Source organism: Ichthyophthirius multifiliis, assembly GCF_000220395.1.
Source record: "Ichthyophthirius multifiliis unplaced genomic scaffold scaff_1120509249695, whole genome shotgun sequence".
Classification (NCBI taxonomy): domain Eukaryota; phylum Ciliophora; class Oligohymenophorea; order Hymenostomatida; genus Ichthyophthirius; species Ichthyophthirius multifiliis.
The window spans coordinates 50546-73700 of NW_004087445.1; the positions used below are offsets into that span (position 1 = coordinate 50546).

At 18.1% G+C, this 23155-nt stretch overlaps 5 protein-coding genes across 5 annotated transcripts, besides 56 other annotated features; 3 read left to right on the plus strand and 2 right to left on the minus strand. All coding sequences in view use genetic code 6, as the record gives it.

Moving 5' to 3' along the window:
- On the plus strand, positions 1–1052 carry IMG5_024550 (morn domain repeat protein; the record flags this gene model as incomplete). The annotated part of the gene is made up of 2 exons (XM_004039340.1): positions 1–222; positions 288–1052. 2 exons carry the CDS (start codon positions 1–3, stop codon positions 1050–1052), a joined length of 987 nt encoding a protein of 328 aa, XP_004039388.1.
- Positions 1053–1057: 5 nt separating this feature from the next.
- Positions 1058–1131: a microsatellite.
- Positions 1060–1143: a microsatellite.
- Positions 1064–1131: a microsatellite.
- A 144-nt stretch (positions 1144–1287) lies between the features above and the next one.
- IMG5_024560 (transcription factor family protein, putative) lies at positions 1288–5823 on the plus strand (the record flags this gene model as incomplete). Its single annotated transcript, XM_004039341.1, has 3 exons — positions 1288–1848; positions 3656–5597; positions 5810–5823. 3 exons carry the CDS (start codon positions 1288–1290, stop codon positions 5821–5823), a joined length of 2517 nt encoding a protein of 838 aa, XP_004039389.1.
- Positions 1853–1899: a microsatellite.
- Positions 1854–1899: a microsatellite.
- Positions 2766–2865: a microsatellite.
- Positions 5824–6387: 564 nt separating the features above from the next.
- Positions 6388–6434: a microsatellite.
- Positions 6435–7155: 721 nt separating this feature from the next.
- Positions 7156–7185: a microsatellite.
- A 984-nt stretch (positions 7186–8169) lies between these two features.
- Positions 8170–8203: a microsatellite.
- Positions 8204–8797: 594 nt separating this feature from the next.
- Positions 8798–8835: a microsatellite.
- Positions 8821–8898: a microsatellite.
- Positions 8852–8928: a microsatellite.
- Positions 8852–8933: a microsatellite.
- Positions 8934–9486: 553 nt separating this feature from the next.
- Positions 9487–9525: a microsatellite.
- Positions 9490–9526: a microsatellite.
- A 766-nt stretch (positions 9527–10292) lies between these two features.
- Positions 10293–10358: a microsatellite.
- Positions 10295–10331: a microsatellite.
- A 46-nt stretch (positions 10359–10404) lies between the features above and the next one.
- IMG5_024570 (hypothetical protein) lies at positions 10405–11070 on the minus strand (the record flags this gene model as incomplete). Its single annotated transcript, XM_004039342.1, has 2 exons — positions 10405–10613; positions 10983–11070. The coding sequence occupies 2 exons, from the start codon at positions 11068–11070 to the stop codon at positions 10405–10407; spliced, it is 297 nt and encodes a 98-aa protein (XP_004039390.1).
- Positions 10876–10910: a microsatellite.
- A 504-nt stretch (positions 11071–11574) lies between the features above and the next one.
- Positions 11575–11617: a microsatellite.
- A 399-nt stretch (positions 11618–12016) lies between these two features.
- Positions 12017–12236: a microsatellite.
- Positions 12022–12232: a microsatellite.
- Positions 12051–12225: a microsatellite.
- Positions 12079–12231: a microsatellite.
- Positions 12136–12234: a microsatellite.
- Positions 12151–12235: a microsatellite.
- Positions 12237–12469: 233 nt separating the features above from the next.
- Positions 12470–12508: a microsatellite.
- A 227-nt stretch (positions 12509–12735) lies between these two features.
- Positions 12736–12810: a microsatellite.
- Positions 12738–12819: a microsatellite.
- Positions 12820–13197: 378 nt separating this feature from the next.
- IMG5_024580 (sec23 sec24 trunk domain protein) lies at positions 13198–15096 on the plus strand (the record flags this gene model as incomplete). Its single annotated transcript, XM_004039343.1, has 2 exons — positions 13198–14443; positions 14465–15096. The coding sequence occupies exons 1-2, from the start codon at positions 13672–13674 to the stop codon at positions 15094–15096; spliced, it is 1404 nt and encodes a 467-aa protein (XP_004039391.1). The 5' UTR covers positions 13198–13671.
- Positions 15097–15103: 7 nt separating this feature from the next.
- Positions 15104–15160: a microsatellite.
- Positions 15148–15227: a microsatellite.
- A 1232-nt stretch (positions 15228–16459) lies between these two features.
- Positions 16460–16489: a microsatellite.
- Positions 16490–16518: 29 nt separating this feature from the next.
- Positions 16519–18160, minus strand: IMG5_024590 (serine threonine-protein phosphatase 4 catalytic subunit, putative; the record flags this gene model as incomplete). The annotated part of the gene is made up of 5 exons (XM_004039344.1): positions 16519–16673; positions 16762–17200; positions 17274–17380; positions 17421–17509; positions 17850–18160. The coding sequence occupies 5 exons, from the start codon at positions 18158–18160 to the stop codon at positions 16519–16521; spliced, it is 1101 nt and encodes a 366-aa protein (XP_004039392.1).
- Positions 16686–16760: a microsatellite.
- Positions 16694–16755: a microsatellite.
- Positions 17212–17263: a microsatellite.
- Positions 17569–17633: a microsatellite.
- Positions 18014–18039: a microsatellite.
- Positions 18014–18046: a microsatellite.
- Positions 18161–18604: 444 nt separating the features above from the next.
- Positions 18605–18640: a microsatellite.
- A 16-nt stretch (positions 18641–18656) lies between these two features.
- Positions 18657–18726: a microsatellite.
- Positions 18657–18730: a microsatellite.
- Positions 18661–18731: a microsatellite.
- Positions 18732–19451: 720 nt separating this feature from the next.
- Positions 19452–19489: a microsatellite.
- Positions 19490–19905: 416 nt separating this feature from the next.
- Positions 19906–19955: a microsatellite.
- A 30-nt stretch (positions 19956–19985) lies between these two features.
- Positions 19986–20051: a microsatellite.
- A 247-nt stretch (positions 20052–20298) lies between these two features.
- Positions 20299–20416: a microsatellite.
- Positions 20300–20408: a microsatellite.
- Positions 20335–20427: a microsatellite.
- A 271-nt stretch (positions 20428–20698) lies between these two features.
- Positions 20699–20743: a microsatellite.
- Positions 20744–20804: 61 nt separating this feature from the next.
- Positions 20805–20890: a microsatellite.
- A 1237-nt stretch (positions 20891–22127) lies between these two features.
- Positions 22128–22180: a microsatellite.
- Positions 22134–22180: a microsatellite.
- Positions 22176–22289: a microsatellite.
- A 185-nt stretch (positions 22290–22474) lies between these two features.
- Positions 22475–22504: a microsatellite.
- Positions 22505–22836: 332 nt separating this feature from the next.
- Positions 22837–22948: a microsatellite.
- Positions 22856–22960: a microsatellite.
- Positions 22865–22961: a microsatellite.
- Positions 22962–23155: the final 194 nt, after the last annotated feature.

Below are 23155 nucleotides of genomic sequence, written 5' to 3' on the forward strand. Positions count from 1 at the left end.
ATGAATAATGGAGATGTTTTTGGTGGCAAATTCGATTACGGGCAATATGATGGCAAAGGAATATATTTATATAACAATGGTGATATATATGAAGGAGATTTAAAATAAAACCTAAAACATGGAAAAGGGACATACTATTATCACAAATATAATTGTCTATATATAGGAGAATGGAAAGACAATGTAAAAGAAGGTTTTGGTCAATTAATATTAAATAATAATGTAAAAAAAAAAAAAAAAAAAAAAACCAAAACAAAAGCTATTTAAAAATAAAAATATAAAAAAAGGAAAAATATGAAGGATATTTTAAATAAAATATCAAATGTGGAAAAGGTATATATTATTTCAAAAATGGGGATAAATTTAAAGGAGAATGGATTTACGATAAAAAATGCGGTTTTGGTACTCTGATTTTTAAAAATGGATCTGTTTTTTCAGGAAATTTTTACGATGATAATCCCTATGGATAGGGGTAAATGAAATTTCTTAATGGCGATACTTACAAGGGAAATTATGAGGATGGATTTATGGAAGGATATGGAATTTATATACATTAAGATTAGTAATGTTATATAGGAGATTTTAGAAATAATTAAGAAGATGGGGAAGGGATGTTTTATTTTAAAAACGGAGACTTTTACTAAGGACATTTCTTAAATGGAAAAAGAGATGGGTTTGGAAGATATAAGTATAATGGATCTAATGTGGTATATGAAGGGCAATGGAAAAATAATATAAAAGAAGGACAAGGAAGCTTGTTTTATAGGAATAATTGTGTGTATTAAGGAACCTTTTTGAATTCTATGAAACATGGCAAAGGTAAATATACTTATTCGAATTAAGAATATTATGTGGGAGATTGGGAGTTTGGAAAAAGAAGTGGATTTGGATTCTATTTTTTTTAAGATGGAAGTTATTATGAAGGGGAATGGAAAAATGATTAGATTTTTGGAAGAGGAAGCTTTTTTAAAAAAAAAGGAAATTAATTCCAAGTATATAAAGGATTATGGGATAATAGCAATTTTGTAAAGGAAGAAGTAGAAGAATTATGAAAACAAAATATATATAAATATGAATAATAATATAAATAAATATAAATATATATATATATATATATATATATATATATATTTATTTATATATCTTATTTTCTTTTAATTTTCAATAATTTTAGTATTATATAAAAAACTATTATTTCTCTACTTAAAAAATATAAAACTATTATTTATCTCATAAATTAGTATTAAATATATAGAAAATTAATTATTTATTTTTTTATAAAAGAAAATGAAAATTTAAGATACAATAAATCGCATAAATAAAGAATATATAAGAATATCTAGAAATTAAATAGAAAATATACTCGCAGTTCCAAATCCAAAAAATATATTTTAATGGCATTTTTGTATCCACGGTTTAAAAAACTGTGCATTCGTAGGTGGTTATTATCATGGAATATTAAATTTACCACCTGAATATCCATTAAAGCCTCCTACAATAAAACTTATAACTCCAAACGGAAGATTTGCAGAAGGTTAGAATATTTGTACTAATTTTACCAGTTTTCATACTGAATAATGGGAATCTTCATGGAATATAGAAAAAATGTTGATTGCCATTGTTAGCTTTATGAATGATAATGAAATGAGTACAGGTGTTGTTGTAACTAGTGAATATGAAAAGAATAGACTGGCTAAATAAAGTCTGATTTGGAATTTAAAAAATAATATAGATTTTAAGAAATATTTTAAGAGTTTTTATAAAATATTAAATGTTCCTTCTAATGTTTTTACATTTGACGAATAACAATTAAATTAATATGAAAAACAAGTTTTAGGAATACAATATGTAAATTTTTTTTTTTTTGTTTTTTTTTTTATTATTTTTTTTTATTTTTTTAGAACAAAGAATATTCTAATAATAATATTGAAAAAATACTGTTTTTATTAGCATCTTTATTTGTTATTATTTCAGCTTATATATATATTAAAACATTATGAATTAAATGTTATTTAGTTTTATATAAAAGAAATTATTACTATAAAATAACAATAAAATGTATATTTATTTACAAAAAAAAAAAATATAAATTATATTTATTATAATAATTTTATTTTTTTTCATATAACATTCTATAATTAACCAATTTTTAGTTTTATATATATATTTTTTGACATAAAAAAAATTATAATAAATTCTTATTTTTATTACTAGATAAAAAAAAAATACAAAAATATTGAAAATTTACTTTTAAATTAAAAAAAATCCTAAATTAAATATAATTTAAATTACTTATAATAAAAAAGTAAATTATAAATAAAAAAAAAATATGCAATATAATAAATAAAATACAAAAGATCAACAAAACAGTCTTATAATTTTACAAAAAAAAGGATAAATAATAGCATAAATAAAACTAAGAAAAGTTCGTATATGTAAAAGCTTAATAAGCAAATACTATAAATAGTTAAGAATATTAAAATGAATAAAATTTTCCATAAAAAAATACTGAAATATAAGAAGATATATAATAATCAGAAACATAAAATGAATAATAAACAGAATAATATAATAAACAAAGGAATTATTAATATAAAAAAAGCATAAATTATGATAAAAATAATAAAAATAATTACTACTAAGACAATAGATATTAACAAAAAAATCAATATAATGATAATAATATAAATAGGAAAAATTAATAAAATAACAATTAAAAAAACAGCTATTATTAAGTTAAAAACAGCAACTAATATAATTATAGCAATAACAATAAAAATTATAATAATGATAATAATAAATAACAATATAACAAAAACAATATTAATAATAAACATAATAACAACAATAATAATTATAACTAATCAGAATCTAACCAAGATGAAACCAAATAGTATAATATAAACTACCAAAAAGAATGGAAAGATTAAGAACGTATATATGATCAATAAGAATCCGAATAACAAGAAGAAAACGATTAACTATAAACACTAGAAGAAGAATTATCAAAAGTTAATAAAAACTCACTAAGAGATACATTAATAAAACGCTTAAAAAGAAAAAGAATAGACTGTCCAATATGTTATGAAACAATTAGCTTAAGGGCACCAATATGGAGTTGTTAGCAATGTTTTCACCCATTCCATTTAGAATGTTTAAAAAAATAGGATTTTTAATTCAAATAAAGATAAAAAAGAAACTCTTCTTTATTTAATTGGAGCTGTCCGAATTGTTAATATATTTATAACGAAAAAATACCTTAATATTACTGCTTTTGTGCTAAATATGTAAATCCTGAATTCGATACTTATATAGTAAAAATATATTTATCAATTTATATATAAATACATATTATATTTATAGATACCTCATAGTTGCGGAGATTTGTGCTAAAAGAAAAGAGGAGTTAATTGTTCTCATTTATGTAATATTAGTTGTCATCCAGGACCTTGCCCTCCTTGTAATTATAAGGGAGATATAATTTAATGTTATTGTGAAAAAAATAATAAATAAATTAATTGTTCAGATAGCATTATCTCATATGAATGTGGAAATCAATGTTTAAAACTATTAAATTGTTAAAAACATTAATGTTAAAGAAATTGTGTAAAAAAAAGAATATATAAATTTATAAATATATATTTTTATATTATAGTATCAGGGTACATGCAGTAAATGTGAAGTATCATAATAATCTACTTGTTATTGTGGTAAAAAAAACCAAGAAACCCTATGTGGTGAAGAAAACTTTTCTTGTAATGACGTTTGTGGTAAATCACTAGACTGTGGTAATCATAAATGCTAATAGAAATGTCATAAAGGATTATGTACTCCTTGCTAATTACTTCCAGAGGATGTTGATACATGCCCATGTGGCTAATCATCTCTCCTAATACTCGCTGGAGGTAATTTTCGTGAAAAATGCACAGATCCAATCCCTACTTGTACTAGTATATGTAATAAACCACTCTCATGTAATATTCATAAATGCTAAAACAAATGCCACGAAGGCGAATGTGTTAAATGTGAAGAATACATAGAAGAAATATGCCGATGTAAACAATCTAAACGAGAAATCGAATGCTTTAAGCTAACCTTAAATAAGACTTTAGGAAAATAATACATATGTGATCGCATTTGTAAAAAAACTAAATCATGTAATGTCCATAAATGTAATACTCCATGTTGTCCTGTGAACAAATCTAATAATGACCTCCAAGGTATCCATTTATGTTTAAAAGTATGTGAAAAAAAGCTCTCTTGTGGTAAGCATACATGTGAATTATTCTGTCACTTAGGCCTTTGTGGAAAATGCCCAATTAAAATAAACGAACCAATCTCCTGTATATGTGGAAAAGCGACCCTCAAACCCCCCTAACCATGCGGAACTGAACCTCCCGAATGCCATTTTCCCTGTTCTCGTGAAAAGCCCTGTGGTCATCCCTGCCATTTGAACTGCCATATAGACCAATGTCCTCCGTGTGAATTCAAAGTGGAGAAAAAATGCCGTTGTGGGGCTGCTATAGTCCCTAATGTAAGCTGTTCTAAGGAAGCCTTATGTACTATTGCTTGCGGAAAACCTCTTTCTTGTGGACATAAATGTGAGGAAGTATGCCATTTAGGATAATGTCCTAAAGAAGGAAATTGCTAGAAAAAATGCAATAAATAAAGGCTTTTTTGTGGTCATAAATGCATATAAACATGTCATGGATAAAGTGAGTGTCCAAAAGAACCTTGTAAAGTAGAAATAGTGATAAAATGTAAATGCGGACATAGGGAAGCTTTCGTAGAATGTGGTACTTCAGACTGTGTTTTGGACCGGTCTTTAGCCTGTAATGATGTTTGTAGAAATATTAATAGATTTGCGAGATTTTATGATAATGAGAAGGTCTTTTATCCAGCTGTATTAGTCAGATTTGCGAAACAAAATATGCTATACCTAATAAAACTGGAAAAAAAAATAGAGTCTTTTATAAAAAATTAGGAAAAGGAATTATCTTTGCCTTTCTAAAATGACACTTAGAAAAAAGTCTCTGTTTAAAATTTGTTAGCAAGACATTATCATTTAAATGTGTAGTATTATAATCATTTTAATTCCCCTTATTTTGTTATTGAAAGTACAAAAGATGTCTGTATTCCGAAATGTCCACTTTCCGAGTATTGTAAAAAAGTCGAAAAAGGAGAAATTAAATCCGATGTTTCCCCTTTTTAGGTCTCGATTAGATTTATAGGAGTTCTGGCCAAAAACGACCCGAATTTCGAATAATTGGATTATATATTGAAAGATGTATAGAAGGAGTTCTATGTAGAAAAGGAAGATAGGTCAATTGTGGTCCATTTCTGGGATAAACAAGTAGCCGAAGTAGCCTAAAAAAAGCTCTATAAAAGCTAGTCTATGTACTCGAATTTCAGCTTCGAAGTCAACGAAAAACTACTGAAAGAAGAATAATAACTAATAGTGCCTCCTTCAGATATTATTAGAAGAATGAAAGTTTAAAAATAGTAGTAATAATAAAATGATTAAGGAGAAGATTAAATAAATAATTAAGAATTTTATATAATAGATGATGACAAAGACTAAAAATATGAAAATTATTGTAATTAAATGTGTCCATAATAGGAAATAATTGAAAGGGAATAAAAAATGCTTATAAGTATTTTTGAGTAAAATCCTAATACTTCTTAAATGAAAAGTAACCAAAAATATATAATTAAGTCTTATTTAAGGACTTCTTTAGAAAATACTTAGACTTCTTTTATTAGAAAGCCTTCTGTTTTATATAATACATGTCTTTATATTATTAATTAGATACTAGATGTTGATTCTTATATTAATATTCCTTTTAAATTTCCTAGAAATGAATAGGGAAAGTGTAGAAATTATACTTTTCAAGATATATATGAATTCGCGAATGATAGATTTAAAGCCATAAGGCAAGATATTACAGTTTTGAATGAAAAAAGTATACTTTTATTGGAAGTTTTAGGCTATATATGTAGGTTCTATATCGTTTCGATACATGAAACAAAGTAAATAGGAAACGATTTTGATGATAAACTACTTTTTAATGAAGTTTAGGCTTCTTTTGGATAATTTAGGAATATGAAAAGGGGTTTAGAAATAAAAAAAGAAAACGAAAAAATATATAAAATGGTTTGTGAGATATATAGCTATTATATTATAATAAATGGGTTTAAAAATGTATTTTTAAATGAAATTTTATAAGAAATAAAAGAAGATTTAGACGATGAAAACATAAAAAAAGCCTTAGAAATTGTAAATAGTATATAAGAGGAAAATTATGCTTTATTTTTTAGTATTTTTAAAGAAAAACTAAACTTTTTATAAGCATCTTCTGCATTTTCTTTGTTTGGAAATATTAGGGAAAAATATATACAAATTATTACTTAAAATAAATAATAAAGTATTACTTTTAAATAATTTTAGAATCTTTTACTATTTCATAGTGGGGGTTTGGCTAGTATTTTTTTAAAAAGTTAAGGATTTGAGATAGAAGAGGGAATTTAAGAAGATAAAATAATAGAATTTAAAAAGGTTCATGAAAAAGATGAATATATGCTAAAAGAATATAATGAGTTTTTGATTAAAAAAAAACTAAGGAGTGCATATGCCAATTTTATACTCGAAAGTAATCTTTGTCATTTTGAATATGTTACAAATAAATTTTTAGTTCTTGGCTGGAGTTAATATATAGGAGAAAATATAAAAGAAGAATAATAAAAAGTAGATAAAAATTTTCAAGAAGTGAATTAAATTAAAAAAGAAGAAAACAATATTAAAAAAGAAAGCGAAAAATTAAATTAATAAATTAATGAAGTTAATTTATAATGATATAAAGATTTAATATATAAATAATATTAAATTTATTATGATAATGATTCTATTATTTAAAAATATAAAGTATTTATAATTTATATAATAAACTAAATAAAATATATTTTTTTATATATAAAAAAAAAAAAATTTAAATTATGTATATTTAATAATATAATTTATGTTTAAAATAAAACAAAAAAATATATATTTTATTAAAAAAAATATGTCGACATAAAATATACAATAAAATAAAAAATAAACATAAAATTAGAATTAAAGAAAGTTAAATTAAAAAAATTAAGAAATAAATTCTTAAAATATATATATATATATATATATTTATATATTTTTTTTAAAGAACTAAATCCTTATCTCATTATTCAGGAAAGTTATGTAAAGGAAATATATTATCTAAACCATTTTAAATAAACTAAAATGAATAATAAAACCGAATAAATAATTTATAAAAAACTTATGATTTTAATTTTTCCTAAAATAATGAAAACTAAAAGAATTTAATTATTTTAAATAGCGTAAAACGAAAAATTTAAATTTTATTTATTTTTATAAAATAAGAGAAATTCTAAAAGCTATTAGCAAAAAAGAAAAGAAAATGTCAATCAAGAAACTTAAATTAGACCAAAAACTAATTATTTAACAAATAATTCATTAAAAATAGCAGAATCATAAATATATTTAAATATATATTTTACTTAAAGTAAAGATTTAATTATATATTACATATATTTTTATAATTAAAAAAAATTAAATATAAAAAAGCTACTCTTAGAAATTTATTAAAAGAAAGTAAACAAAAAATATATAACTAAAATATTTTATTTTATTTTTCAAAAAAAAAAAAAATACAAGTAAATTATCCAAAATAAGTTAAGCCTTTACCTCCAGAAGATATAAGATTAGACCTAATATATTAAATAATGTAAAAATTATTTCAAGAAATAAATTTTTACATATTTAACATTCTTATATGCTAACACGAAATAACATAAAGCTATTTAATATTTTTTTCTGGTTAAAATTAAAATAAAAATAATAAAAAAATATATATTAATATAGATGCAGAACATATACCATTTAGTAAATGTTGCAATTCCTCTATATATGTATAATTAAATTAAAATAAGACTGGAAATATAATATGTAATGATTAAGTTTGTCATTTATAAACTTTGACGTAATTTACATTAAGTTATGCAGATGAAAACCATTAAAATATACTTTTTAAAAATAAATATAACTAAAATCAAAAAATGAGAAACTATATATCTAAACTAATAACTACAGGAGTATATAAGAATAAATCAATAACATAAAGGATTTTAAAAATGTAAAGATTATAAAAATAAATTTTATAATAAAAATAAGTTGAAAATAATAATCTAATTAAGTCAGATCATCAATAACATAAATTTAATAAAATTAAAAACTCTTTTAATGAAAGTTAAGACGCATTAAATCATAATTTAGACTAATAATAATAGGAATGTAAAGATTTTAATTAATAAAATTATCAAAATAATAAATTAAATAAATCAAAAAATAATAACAATAATACGTTTATAAAGATTTGTTTAAAAAGTGGATATATTAAAGAAAAAAATAAAAAAAACTCAATTATATACAATGAATGTTAATAGAATTCGTAAATGAATGAAAAAGAGGGCACAATTTTAAATATAAAAAACATAATAAACGAATTGTTATTATGATTATATATATAAAAAAATTTGTATAATAATTTTATTATATATATAGAAATATATATACTTAAGAAATGTTAGTATTACTATATTTTAAAATTTCTTTATTTAAAAATATTATTAAGCAATTATAATTCAAATTTATAAAGTTTATATTTTATTTTAATAAATTATTAAAAATATAACTATCAATATAGATATATAAAAAATAAAAATTATTAATTATAAATAAATTTTGAAAAAATATAAATTAAATAAAAAATATATAATTAAATATATATAAATATTAAAGATATATATATATATATATATATATTTATATATATTTATTTATATATAATCTTAATCATATTTATTTATAATATATTTTTTTACTATATAAGAATTTTCCATTTTATTAAAATACTTATTTCATTATTAATATTTTTAAATATAAAAGTAAATGATTTATATTATATTAAATGAAATATATCATTTAATTGAAAATCAAATAAAACTATTTTATTTTCTAAAAAATATTTCTTTTAATATGTTTTTATAATTTTTTATGTATTATTATTAATATTTTTTTTAAAATATTTAAAATAAAATAATTGCTTACAAAATTTTTTGTAAAAATACAATAATCTTAATAATATTATTTTTATATTTTTTTCATATAATTTATGATTTTTAATATATTTAGAAAAATCTTTTATTAAATATTGAATTTATAATTTTTTATAAATAAAATTAAAAAATAAAAATTGATTATAAAATATGAAATTTTATTTTTTTATATTATTATTTCATTATTAAAAAGCTATATTATATTAATTGTTTTAATAACTTATTAAAACAAAATGTATAAAAAATCCAATTACAAGTAAAGAACTTAAATATTCTTATCCAATATCTTTCCAATATTTACCTTAAAATTTATCTTTAATATAATATATATATATATATTAATATATATATATATATTTAAAAACATAAAGTAAATGAAATTAAATATCCTAGACTATATCCAAAAAAAGCTCTACTAATAAATGTAGTTTTTTCAAGTTTTTTTCTTTTTTTTTTTTGTTAAATATCATAATAATATATATTTTTTTCTAATACATAATAGTTTGGAAAAGAACAACTAAAAAAAACGAACAAATTAAAGGTATTATAAACTTATAAAATGCTTAAAAAAAACTATATATAAATAAAAAAAATACATCGTGTCCAGATACCTCAAAATAATTAAAAGCAATAAATCCCAAAAAGCCTAAATTGGAGCAACTAAAAATATTTAAATATCTTATCAAATAATCATAATTTCTAACTGTTTTAGCAATTAAAATAAGCCATAAAATCCAAAAAAAAGACTCAAATTTTAAAATACAAGATAAAAACCACCAATATACACCAATAATAGCAATTTTAATTTTTTGGTAATTATTTTCATTTTAAATTGTATCCTTATGTTTTTATGCTAATGTAAAATATAAATCTACTATTCCATAATGTGCTAATATTCCAATAATAATAAAATATTAATTTTTTTAAAACTATTATAATAAAATTAAAAATATTTATCCATCATGATTATTATTACAGTAAGGAACATTAATTGTATTATTATATTAATCAATACTATTACTATTATGATAAATATCATTATTTAAGCATTTATTTTAGTCTATATTTAAATTCATTTATATATATATATATTATTATTATTTATTTTTATTTAAAAAAAATATTTTTTTTTTTTTTTCCATAAAATTTTTTTTTTTTATAAATAAATCATTTTTTTTATTAAAATAAAAAAAAACAAAAACTAAAAATATATATAAAATAAAACAAAAATAAAACTCATAAAGCTTATCCTTTCTTATTTTATTATTCAGTCCAAGTTTTAGCGATAGTTTTTTTCATTTCATCGTCTCCATTTTCGTACATTTCTTTCATTAGTTTCATTAAAGAAGCTTAAGGATCTCCCGAATCTAATTCATTTTCTTTAGGCTTTTTAAAAGTACTTTCTTTATATTAAAGTTGTGCCCAATTACCTGAATTTTCCTTTACTAAAGTGATTAAAATATAATCTTTTTTTACCACAAACTTACTCTAAGAAGCATTTATTTTCTCACATAATTATGGTATCGAAAACTTGTAGTTTTATTTCTTATAGTCATGAATTAAAACTTCCAAACTTTATTCTTTAAAAGTAACATTAATATTTTCTTTACTTAATGTATTTATATCATCCAAGTTCAAATATATAGACACTTTCTTTCCTTCTTAATCATATGAATATTTTGATATTGGTTAATATACTTTTCTATCTTATTATTATTATTATTATTATTATTATTATTATTTTTAATCTTCTTAGGCTTTTTTTTATTTCTCTACTTATTCTAATTCTACTTATATATGTCTTATTCTATTACTTAATAATTCCCTTACTGATTATCTTTAGGCTTTTTCAAGCAATTGTTTAAGTTCTTATATATCTAGGTCGTATTCTTTTAATTCCATTTTTTTTTTTTTTTAGATATTAATCTTTATTTTTTTTTTAAAAAAAAAATATTAGTTTTGGTTTTTTTGTTTTTTTTTTTCTTTCTTTCTTAATTTTAAGAAATAATATATATAAATGTTCTTTTTTCTTTTTTCTATTTTTCTGTATTTTAATTTTTATATAATAACAAATAAAAAAGAGTTTTTTTAATATATATAGACAATAAGAGTTAAGAAATCAACTCAAATATTTAATTATTTGCAAATATAAATGATATTACTATTAAAAATAAAATATTTAAATAATGGAAATAATATAAAAGAATAAATATATAAATAACACTATTATAATAATTACTTATATCTAAGAATAATTATATTAATTAAGTATTATATTTAGTTATATTAAATTAAGAAAATAATATGAATTCTATTATATATATATATATATATGATTATAATATATAATACATATATTAAACTTTTTTTTTAAAAAAAAATAATAAAATGATAAAATAAGCATTATTTATTTAAAAAGTATTTTATATTTATAAAGCTTTTTTTATTTTTTTAAATAAATAAATAAAAAATAGAAATACATATAAATATAGAATATTTAATTAAAAAATAAATATTTATTTGCTTAATAAAATGTCGAAAAATTTTAAAAAAATTCATTTATATCATTTGTTTATAAGAATATAGATATGAAATAATTTTTTTAAAAAAAATAATTGAAAAAAAAATAAAAAAACTTATAATAATTAACTTTTTAATTTAATTGTAAATTTTTTTAAAAAATAAAATAAAAAAAAGATATAAGTACTTAAACAAGTAATAGATAAAAAACATAATTAATAATTTAATTAAAGTACTTCAGAATATTAATTTTTAAAATTTATAAATAAATATAATTTATTACAAAAAAAAAAATTAATATTTTAAAATATAAAATAAAAATACTGAGAAAATAATAAAAATAAAAAAAAAACATAAATAAAAATAAAAATAATAAATGATTAATTGATAATAATAATAAATATAAATATAATAATAATAATAAATATAAGATTAAGAATAAATATAAATATAAATATAAATATAATAATAATAATAATAATAATAATAATAATAATAATAATATCAATAAATAATAATAATATATATATAAAAATATAAATAATAAACAATTTTATTTTTTATAAAAAGATATATAAAATAGCTGTTTAATATTATAAATAATCTTCTTAATATAAATATAAATATTCAATATAATACTAAGAATAGGCAAATAAATATTAAAATTTACCATCTTAAAAACTCTAATATAGTTTGAGTGATTCAATTCAAAAAAATCTAATTTTTAAAAGTAGTCTACAATTCCGTCTACTAAACCAAATTTATAACTATAATAATTCGTAAAAAAATAAAAAAAAAATAAAAAAAAAATAAAAAAAAATAGATTGCAAAAATTCCACGTCCATATACAACATAAGAATAAATAAATAACAAAACATAAATATGTGATTCTTAAATGTTTAATATTCCATATTCATTTGATAAATATATTCAAAAAGATAACGGATGTACTGGTCATCGTTTAAAGGGGCCTATTATATACGCATAATAAAAAGTAACATAAATAATACACTATATTTTAAAACATATTAAAAAAAATATATATAGAAATATATATTTAATTATATATTTATAATTAAATATGAATATATTATATATTTATATATATATATAAATTATATTTTATTATATTTTTTAATATAATTATTCTATTATATAATACAGTAATCCAATAATCTAATATTCCTTTAGGCTTTATAGTTACACCTTTTACATAATTAAATCAATATGAATATCCTTTATCATAAATTTACTGCACATCATAAATTTTAATATTATTTTTTCGATCTTTTGCATATAAAAATCCATTTTATATATTTTATTATATGGTAATTCTTTTGCATGTAATCATTTTTCGTTAAATAAATAAAGTCCCTAATGAATATTTTTCTCTATTTAACGTATTTTAAGAACGAGCAGATAAGTATATCTGACCAGAATTATCCAAAGGCGCCTATGAATTTATTGCACCTCAAAATTATCATCGAAAATCATTTTAATAAAATCTTTTTTAGTTTTTCTAGAAATGACTTCTTTTTCTGTCCAAAAAATTATCTTTTAATAATTCCTGAATACTATAAAGCCTCTTTAGATTACATACCTTATCCTGAGCGTACTTCAATAGCTATATGTACTTATAATTCTTAAATATATTTCTATAGTATTCCAAAAGACTTCTTATATGATCCTTAAATTATTGTAGTTTCAGATTTAGATGAACCTTATTGTCCTTTTCCTAAAAATTCCCTATTCTTAAACATATCCTAAGATCGGGAAAAAATTGAATATTTAATCGATAAACTTTTATAATAAAACATGGACCTTTTTTCCCTTTAAAAAAACCTCAAAGCCGCCTCTATACTATCATTAATATAATCAATTCACCCCACACTTGAGGAAAACCCAGCAAAAATAATCCTTTTTTTCTCCCAATTACCCAATCTCTGAAATGGTAAGCTCAAAAGACGAGATGATGTTAAACTAATGGGTACAGACTAAGAAAAAACCCTATATATACCCTAATGTGCCTCATATAAGGACCTTTCTTTACTTCTCCTTTAGAAATCTATCTCCATAGACCTTTTTATATTCTCTTCAGAATATACTGACCTCTCCACAACTTCCCAACTATCCACAATCACCGGCGGAAACATAAATTTCTACCCAAATTTCACCCCCGAATTACATTCAGAGAAACTTCACTACAATCTCTTCAGAAATATAACAAAAAGCTACTCCATAGACTGTATTTTGACCCTTAGGACTTCACCAGGCTTGATTCTAGAAGGATTTTACACTGTAATAGGTAATATATAGACCCGAGATGTATAAATAAGCTATTTAGACCCTGATTATACACTAGGAATAGCCTATAAATAGAAAGATAAAATAATTCAAAATTAAGCCTATGTTTAATTTGCTGTTTTATATTCTAGTTTAGATGGAAAAAGACTCATTAGAGTATTTAATTTGGCTTTATAAGTATAAAATAATATACAAGGAATTTTCAAAAACATCGATTTTGATGCAACTTTCGGCCTTTTAATCAGAAAATAATTGTCTTTGTTAAATATTTAGAATACTAATTAAATAAAAGACACTTTAATTGCCTAAACTGTAAATATTTTGTATTCTTATAGGAATTATTGTGTCCAAGGAAGCTCTTAAAGTCAACTAATTCTCCCAGAAACACTTAGAATGTTGCCTATTATAGTCCAGTCTTTATTAAAATAGGAAGCTTTTAGGTTTTACTAGTGTCGTGAAACCTGATATTAAGTAATATTAGATGATAAAATATGCTAAAATACGCCCTATTGGCTCAATTAGTGGTTATACTCTAAAGTATATGCAATACATAATATTAAAAATGAAACATTTAATGATTTAAACGTATAGATAGGTTCTATATTTGAAGATGATAAGGTTGTAATGCCTAACAGTATTCCTTCTACAATAGATAGAATTATTAGTAATGGAGTTTACATAATTGATAATGGAGAAAGCTTATATATTTGGATATAAAAAAATGTTAAAATGATATGTTAGAAGATTTATTTGAAATATAAAAAAATGAATAATTAAAAGGAATTTTTTAATTACCGAGTTTTATTGAAAAAATAATATAAATTAAAAAGTGAATAATATAATAAATTAATTAAGGTAAAGCAAAATGGGAGCTTTTTAAAATATACAAGCAATAATTAATAAAAATTAGATGAATAAAAAGCTAAAAATTTAATGGTAGTAGATAAAAATAAGGATTAAAAAAATTACGTCGATTTTCTATTTAAAATCCAAAACCTAATTTAAAAAAAAATAAACTTGATAATATTATATTATATCCATGTGAATCATTATTTCTTTATATATTAAATATAATAATTATAATTTTCAATAAACTAATTTTGATAATTAAATATATATATATATATATATATATATATATATATATAAATATATTTATATATAATATTTTTTTTTTATTTAATTATATACATATATTTTATTTTATTTAAATTAAGTAGTATATTATTTTTTTTAATTTTTCATTTTTTTTACAAATCATTTATAATTTCTTTTAAAATATTAAATAGAGATTTTTAATTAATGTTTCTTATATTAACTAAATTTTTAATGTTTTCTTTATTTTAAAAGGTTAATTCTACATTTTTTTCTTTATTTAATGAAACAAAGAACAAATCTAAATCCACTACACTCTATATATAAATATTTAATAAAGAATTAACTTTCTATATTTATTTTTCTAAATGTATATTAGTATTACTATCTTTAAAGTCTAATATTTTTTATTAAATAGCATATTCTTCCTTTATTTTATTAATATTTAATTCAAGAATTTTTATATGCATTTTATCTTTTTATATTTCCAATTTTTATTTTTCTATTTCTTATTTATCCTTTTAATGTCTATCTTATAAAATATTATTTAATTTCAACATATCATTTATATATTCTTTTATATTTCCGTCTATATTAATCATATTCATAACTTTTTATTTTAAACATTTTAATTTTATCTTCATTTTTTCATTTTTCATTATTAAATATTTTTCATTATTACTTTTTTCGGAAATATCATTATTAAATTATTATTCTTTACTTAATATTTAGTTTTCATTAGTTTATTTTATTTAATCTTTATTCGAATTTTCCCATATTTCTTTATTAGAAAAAAACTTTTCAGTTTATTCGAAAATAGACTGTAATTAATTTTTTACATATTAACTTTATTTATTAATATCAACTAACATTTAATTTTCCGTTTTTAATTTTAAAATTTCCTTTTACATTTAAGATATAGTATTTTGCTCTTTTTAATAATTTTTTACTTTAAATCTTCGATTTTTTCTTTCTATTTTTATATTATTTCTTATTAAAGTCTAATAATTTCATTTTGAGCTTTATATCTATTTAAACATTCCTTTTCGAGTTCAATTTAATAATTATTCTCTATTAAAATTTCAGGATTATTTGATATTTTACTTGCAGTCAATTAAATAATTTCTTGAATTTCTTTATTTTTCAAATCAATATTTTCCTATAATAATTTAATATTTTACATATAATCTTCTTATTCCGATATAATATTATTCTAATGACTATCTTATTGCAATTATTACTAAATTTTAATACTTTAAAGCTCTTATATAATTTATTATTTTTATTTATTTTTCGATAATATATAATTAATATAAGAATTTAAAGACTCCAAACTATTAAAATTATCTAATTACATTTTAATTATTAATTTATATAAAATAATATAAAATACATATAAAATTAAACATTATATTATTTTTTTTTTTTTTTTCATATAAAATAATTCTTCTCAAAAGACATTTAAATTCCTTATATCCCACCAGCATTCCCTCCCACATCTTTTTTCATATTTTCCGGGCTTTCCATAAACACATTAAAATATTTATTTCCATTCTCATCGATTTCTAAAATAGAGGCTTTATTTTCTAAAAAAATAAATAAAATAATATAAATATATATATAAATATATATAAATTATATATATATATTTATATATATATATTTATAAAATACTAAATCTCATCATATAATTAGGTGCACTCCAAACTGTTGACAATTTCTTATCAAAAACTTCAATAAAACCATCTGTACATAATTAATGTGCTCTCGAAATATGAGTTAAATCATTTATAAATAAAAACCTTTCAACAATATCTTTACCGAATAAATAACCAGCGCCTCTTTCGCTTATCATAAATCCATACTCCTTCTCCCCTGCAGGATCAGACCACATTAAATCTGTATAAGGTCCTTCCCTAGGAATTTCTTAAAACCTATCTAATTTATATATGTCTTCAATTTTTTCAATATTTGGAGACAATCCTCCATGAACACAAAATATTGTATAATCTATAATACAACCTAAAGGTAAAAAATCAAATGCATCGGTATATAATTCCCAAACAGTTTAATTTCCATATTTAGATTAACATTCTACATAAAAACCATAATTCTAATATACATTATATATATATATAATATTTATATATATATATATATATATATATATATATATGTTTTATTACTTGTGTTACTGCCCTTGCCTCATGATTACCTCTTATTAATGTCATTCTTTCAGGATATTTTATTTTTAATAAAAACAAAAGAGTTATAACTTCTACACTATATCTACCTTTTTGATATTATAAAGAAAATCAATTGAAATATAAAACCTCTATCGACATAATCACCTAGCCATAAATAATTAGTATATGGAGGTTCACCTCCTACTTTGAAGATTTCTTATACATCATAGAATTAACTTTTTTTATTTTATTTATGCAAAACAAATAATAAATATATTAATAAGTTTAAATTTTAATATATATATATATATATATATATATATATATTTATATATTAATATATTAATATATATATATATACACATTATTTTATATATTTTTAATTATTATTAAAATAAATAAATAAGATTTTAATGTTAATGAAATTTATATTTAAGTACATTTATATATCCTTATTTTATAATCGAGTATTTAACAAAAATAATACTCAAATATGTATATTATAATAATTGAGAATATTATATTATTTAATATTTACTTTTATTTATTTATAGAAATTATATATATATATTATACCCATGTACATCACCTACTAATGTTACAGGAGAATTAATGAATTTAATATTTTATTCATCACAAAATATTTGTTTTATTTTAATACAAATTAATTTAATCTCTATTTCTTTCAATTTTTATCCATCTTTTGCTTTTTCTAAAAATTAATCTATATCAAATCCCAATTTTTTGTATTTTTTTGTATTTTTTTTTTATTTAAAACAAAAAATATTTTTATAATTTTTATATATATAACAAAATAAATAATATAAAAATAAAAAAAAATACAGATATAATAAAAAATATGTATTTTATAAAATATCAAATGTCATTTTTAAGCCTTTTATTTACTTAAAAACAATCTTTTATTACACAGTTTATTATCATTATTCCCTTTACACAAGCAATTATCAACAAACTAATAATTAGCCTAAATTTCACCTTGAGATAAAGAGTTTTTACCAAATAATTCTTAAAAAGCTTCACTAGAAATTCCAAATTTAGCATTATTGACTCCTCCATTTACAGAATTTTAAATACTATCCACAACTGTAAAATAAATATATTTTTAACCATAGTTTAATTTGACACATTTTCCACAGTTTATAGAATTCCATTAAGCTTTATTATAACTACCTACATATGGAAACATTTTTGATAAATCATATTAATTTTATTTAGTAATAATGCCATTAATTCCGTTTGAACATGAAACATTTAATAATTTGTCACTTGATTTAAAATTATGATAAGTAACATAAGCAATTTACGAATTGTTATTATTATTATTATTATTATTATTATTATTATTAACAATTTCTATATTTAATATATATAAATATATATTAAATATAAATATAAATATAAATATATAAATAAATATATATATATATATATATATAATTTTTTTATATATATTATCAATATATAAATAATACACTTATTGCAGTTTTTATTTCCTTTACACAAACAAGGATCTGCTTAAGCATAATCAGCAATAATACTACCTTTTTAATAACCTTCATTTCCAAAAATTTCATTAAAAGCTTCCGGACTTATATCGAAATGAACATTAGCTCCATTAATTGGAGATCCACATTAATCAATGACTGTAAAATAAATTTATTTTTATTTATAACTAACTTTCATACATTAACCACAAGTAGGAGAATTCCAACCTGATAATGAATAAGCAGCTACATATGGATACATTTATGATAAATCTTTATAACCAAAATTTGTAATTAGACCATTTTTACCGTCAGAACATGAACATGTAGTCAAAGATTAGGCTTTTGAATAATTATGATATGTACAATAGGCTTTTTAGCAATTTATTGATTATTAAATTAATAAAATTATGAGTATTTATTAAATTATAATTTTCATTATTTTTATAAAAATACTTGTTTATTATTTAAATATATTAATATGTAAATTTTAAATTTTAATGTTTATTTAAAATAAAATTAAAATTTATTTATTTAAAAGTTTAAATAAATAAATATATTTATAAATAAAATATGTATTCATATACATTTATTATAAGAATATTTTTTTTTTAATTTATTTATAATTTTAATTAATATTTTATTTATAATAACAAATAATAATACAATAATTTATATATATATATATACAAATTATATATATATATATATTTAATATTTTACAGTTTTTTATTTTCAAAAATACAAAACATGTCAATATATTATTGTTTTTTATTAAATTATTAATAAATAAAACATAAAAAAAATAATTTTTATGTTAACAATAATGATTATATATATATATATATATATTATCAATTCATATTAAAATTTAATAGAAGATATTTGCAAAATAAATATAATATTTTATTATAATAATTGAAATAAAATATAATTATTTAAATATATAAGAAAATTAAAAATTAATTTTTAAATTTTATATTGTATTGAATGATTAAAATTAAATAAAAACTAATATTTAATTATAATCTAAAAAATATAAAATAGATTAATTTTTTTCAAAAAAAATCAATTTTATTCAAATTCATTTAAATTTTCAATATAATTAGATTCTTCTAAAATTTTATAAATAAATATAAAAAAAAAAAAAAAAGTATATAAAAAAAATAAATATATATATATAAAAAACAAGAAATAAAAGAATTAAATATATATATATATATATTTATATATATATATATATATATATATATATATTATAATAATTATATATGTATTAGTATTTTTACATTAATTTTTAACTTATATTTTAATTTATTCAAAATTATTATTTTATTTAATTATAAAATAGTTTTTATATGATTAAAAATTTTAAAAAATTTACTTGATAAATTTAATGAAGTACTTTATTTTTATATTTATTTTTTTCTATTTTTCTCAAATTTTAATATTTATTCAGCTGCAAATTCGTATACATTACAAGATGGTAAACCGTTTTTACAAGCTTATCTTAGAAAATCTTATATAATATACATATATATATATATAAATTATAAATATATTTATATATATATAAATATATTTATATATTTATATATTTATATATTTATATATTTATATATTTATATATTTTTATATTTAAATTTATAATAACACTCATAAGCTTCAAAAATACCAGATCTTTATAAAATACTTTTATCCTTATTTATTTTTTTATTTTCATATTCTTTATTTAAAGAAGACATATTTAATAATAAATATTTAATTATATAATTAAAAAAAATTTAATTAATAAAAAAATATTAAGTTAGAATGGAGAAATAAAATAAAATATTAAATAATATGTTATTAATATTAATAAATAAATAATAAAAAAAAATATATTCCAAAATAAAAAATACAATTATATATTAAAAAAAAATATATATCTATCTATATATATATATATTAAATATATATATATATGCTTTTATATTTATTTAAATATTTTCATTAATAATCCTTTTATCAAAAATATTATCCTTACTATTATTAAAATTATTATTAATATAATTATTATTATTATAATTATTAATATTATTATTATTATTATTACTATTATAATTATTATTAACTATATTAGTCTTACAGAATTCTATCATATGTTTTCTAAGTGACTTTTATTAAATCCTATTGGTTTTTCTATTCGAAAAATCCTTAATTACTTAATGACACTTTCGACTATATTTTGAATTTTTAAAACGAGTTTTCTTTCCAACTTTTACATTTTGACTTATTCATTTTATTGAAGATTTCTGTATAATTTTCTTAAATAATTTTTAATTCTTCTTAATTTAAAATATTATTAATTAAATTTAAATAATTGTTATTTCCTAATATACCGCTCATTAATTCCATTATTTCTTTATATATACTCTTTATTTACACTCGAGGATTTTATATTCCCATACAAATACCTTTCAATATAACCTAATATGTCTCATTTCTTAAATTCATAAAGTTATTTCCTCCAACTAACATTAATTATTTTAACATTTTAAGCCCATTTTCTTGCACATTTACTGATTTGGCGACTACTCCTGCCTTTATACTACTAGTATATGCCACATCATACATATAACATGCCTAAGAAAAAGTCGTAAGAGCCTCCTAAGCTGTCTAGGCTACAATTTTGTTTTCACATATTGACTTTTAAAGAATTATAGGTAGCATTTTTTCAATAATAACATCATTTAATCTTACAGATGAAGCAGATATAAATACTTCATTAATAAAAAGCAAAGAATTTTTTAATATACATGTTTTGACACTTTCTATATTAGATAAAATTTACATTCCAAAAGTATTAAAAACGTCATTTATTTTTTAAGGAAAACTCTTGTTAAATCTTCTCAAATTTGTTATAGCTTCAAATTATTGGAGCCAGTTTTAAGTGTTATTGATTTAATTTGATATTTCTTGCCCAATTTATGTCATATCACAATCTAAAGGAAATATTTGGAGATCTTAAAAGTTTATATAAGTCAATTTTGCTTAAAGAGCATTTTCATTGTCTTGATTTTGGTAATTTTCTTGACTATTATATTGTGAGTAATCCATATTCTTTTTTGTTATTTTTAATAATTTTATTTTTTAAGGTAAAATTTAAATTTTGAAAAAAAATAATTAATTTATAGTGTTTTTTTTTTATAATATATTAAATATAATTTTTTTTTTTTTTTTTTTTTTCGTGTTTAATTAATTTTGAGGATATTTTTTTTTTTTGATTTTGTTTTTTTATTGTTTTAAAGCTTTTTTTTATTTAAATATGAAAAAAAATAAAGCAAATTAAAATTATTTTTTAATAGAAAAATCAAAAATATACTTAATTTTTAAATTTAAAATATACTTAAATTATTAAATAATATATAATATAAAAATAGAAAAAATTAATATATATATAAGCATAAATATATAAATATATTAAATAAAAAAAAAAATATCTATATTTAAATAAATATATATATATATATATATATTTAAAAATAAATATATATCAAAATTAAATAAAAATTATATATAATTTTAAATATATTATTTTAATAAAACATATTAATTTTATTAATAAATGAAACTATTACATTAATATTTATAAACAAACGGAACAAATTCTTATAAATAATATTATATATCATTTTTTGTCAATAATTTCATTATATTATAAAATAAATTATAATATAAATTATATATCTGCATATTCTTTTTGAAAATATGTTATATAACAATAAAGCATAATTAATTTAATGAATTAGTTTTTATAATTTTTTTTAAAATAAGAAATGTATTTGATAACAAATTTAAATAAAAAATAAAATAGTATAAAATAATAAAAGCTAGATATAAACAATAAAAATAATAATAATATAAAAAAAATTGCAATAATTTACATAGTTAAATATTTTTTATAAAATAATTGTGAAAAAAAAAAAAATAACATTATTTAATACTTTAGATATATTTAATTAATTAATAAATATATTAAAAATTATTAAGATAGATATTTTATAAGAAAAAAAAGGAAAATAAAAATTATATTAAAATAAAGATATAATAAAAAATATATAATAAAAAATATATAAAATAAAAAATATATTATAAAAAAATATATAATAATAATAATAATAATAATAATAATAATAATAATTTTAAAAAAATAAAAAATATTCATATTAATTATAAATATTATAATTTTATATTTTTATATTAAAAACTAAAATATAATAATATAATATAAAACTTTAATTTTATATTTTATTTTCAATGTTTTTAATTATGTTAATTTTTTAAAAAATATTATTTAAAAATTTTCTTTTATTAATTTTATTGAATAAAAAAAAC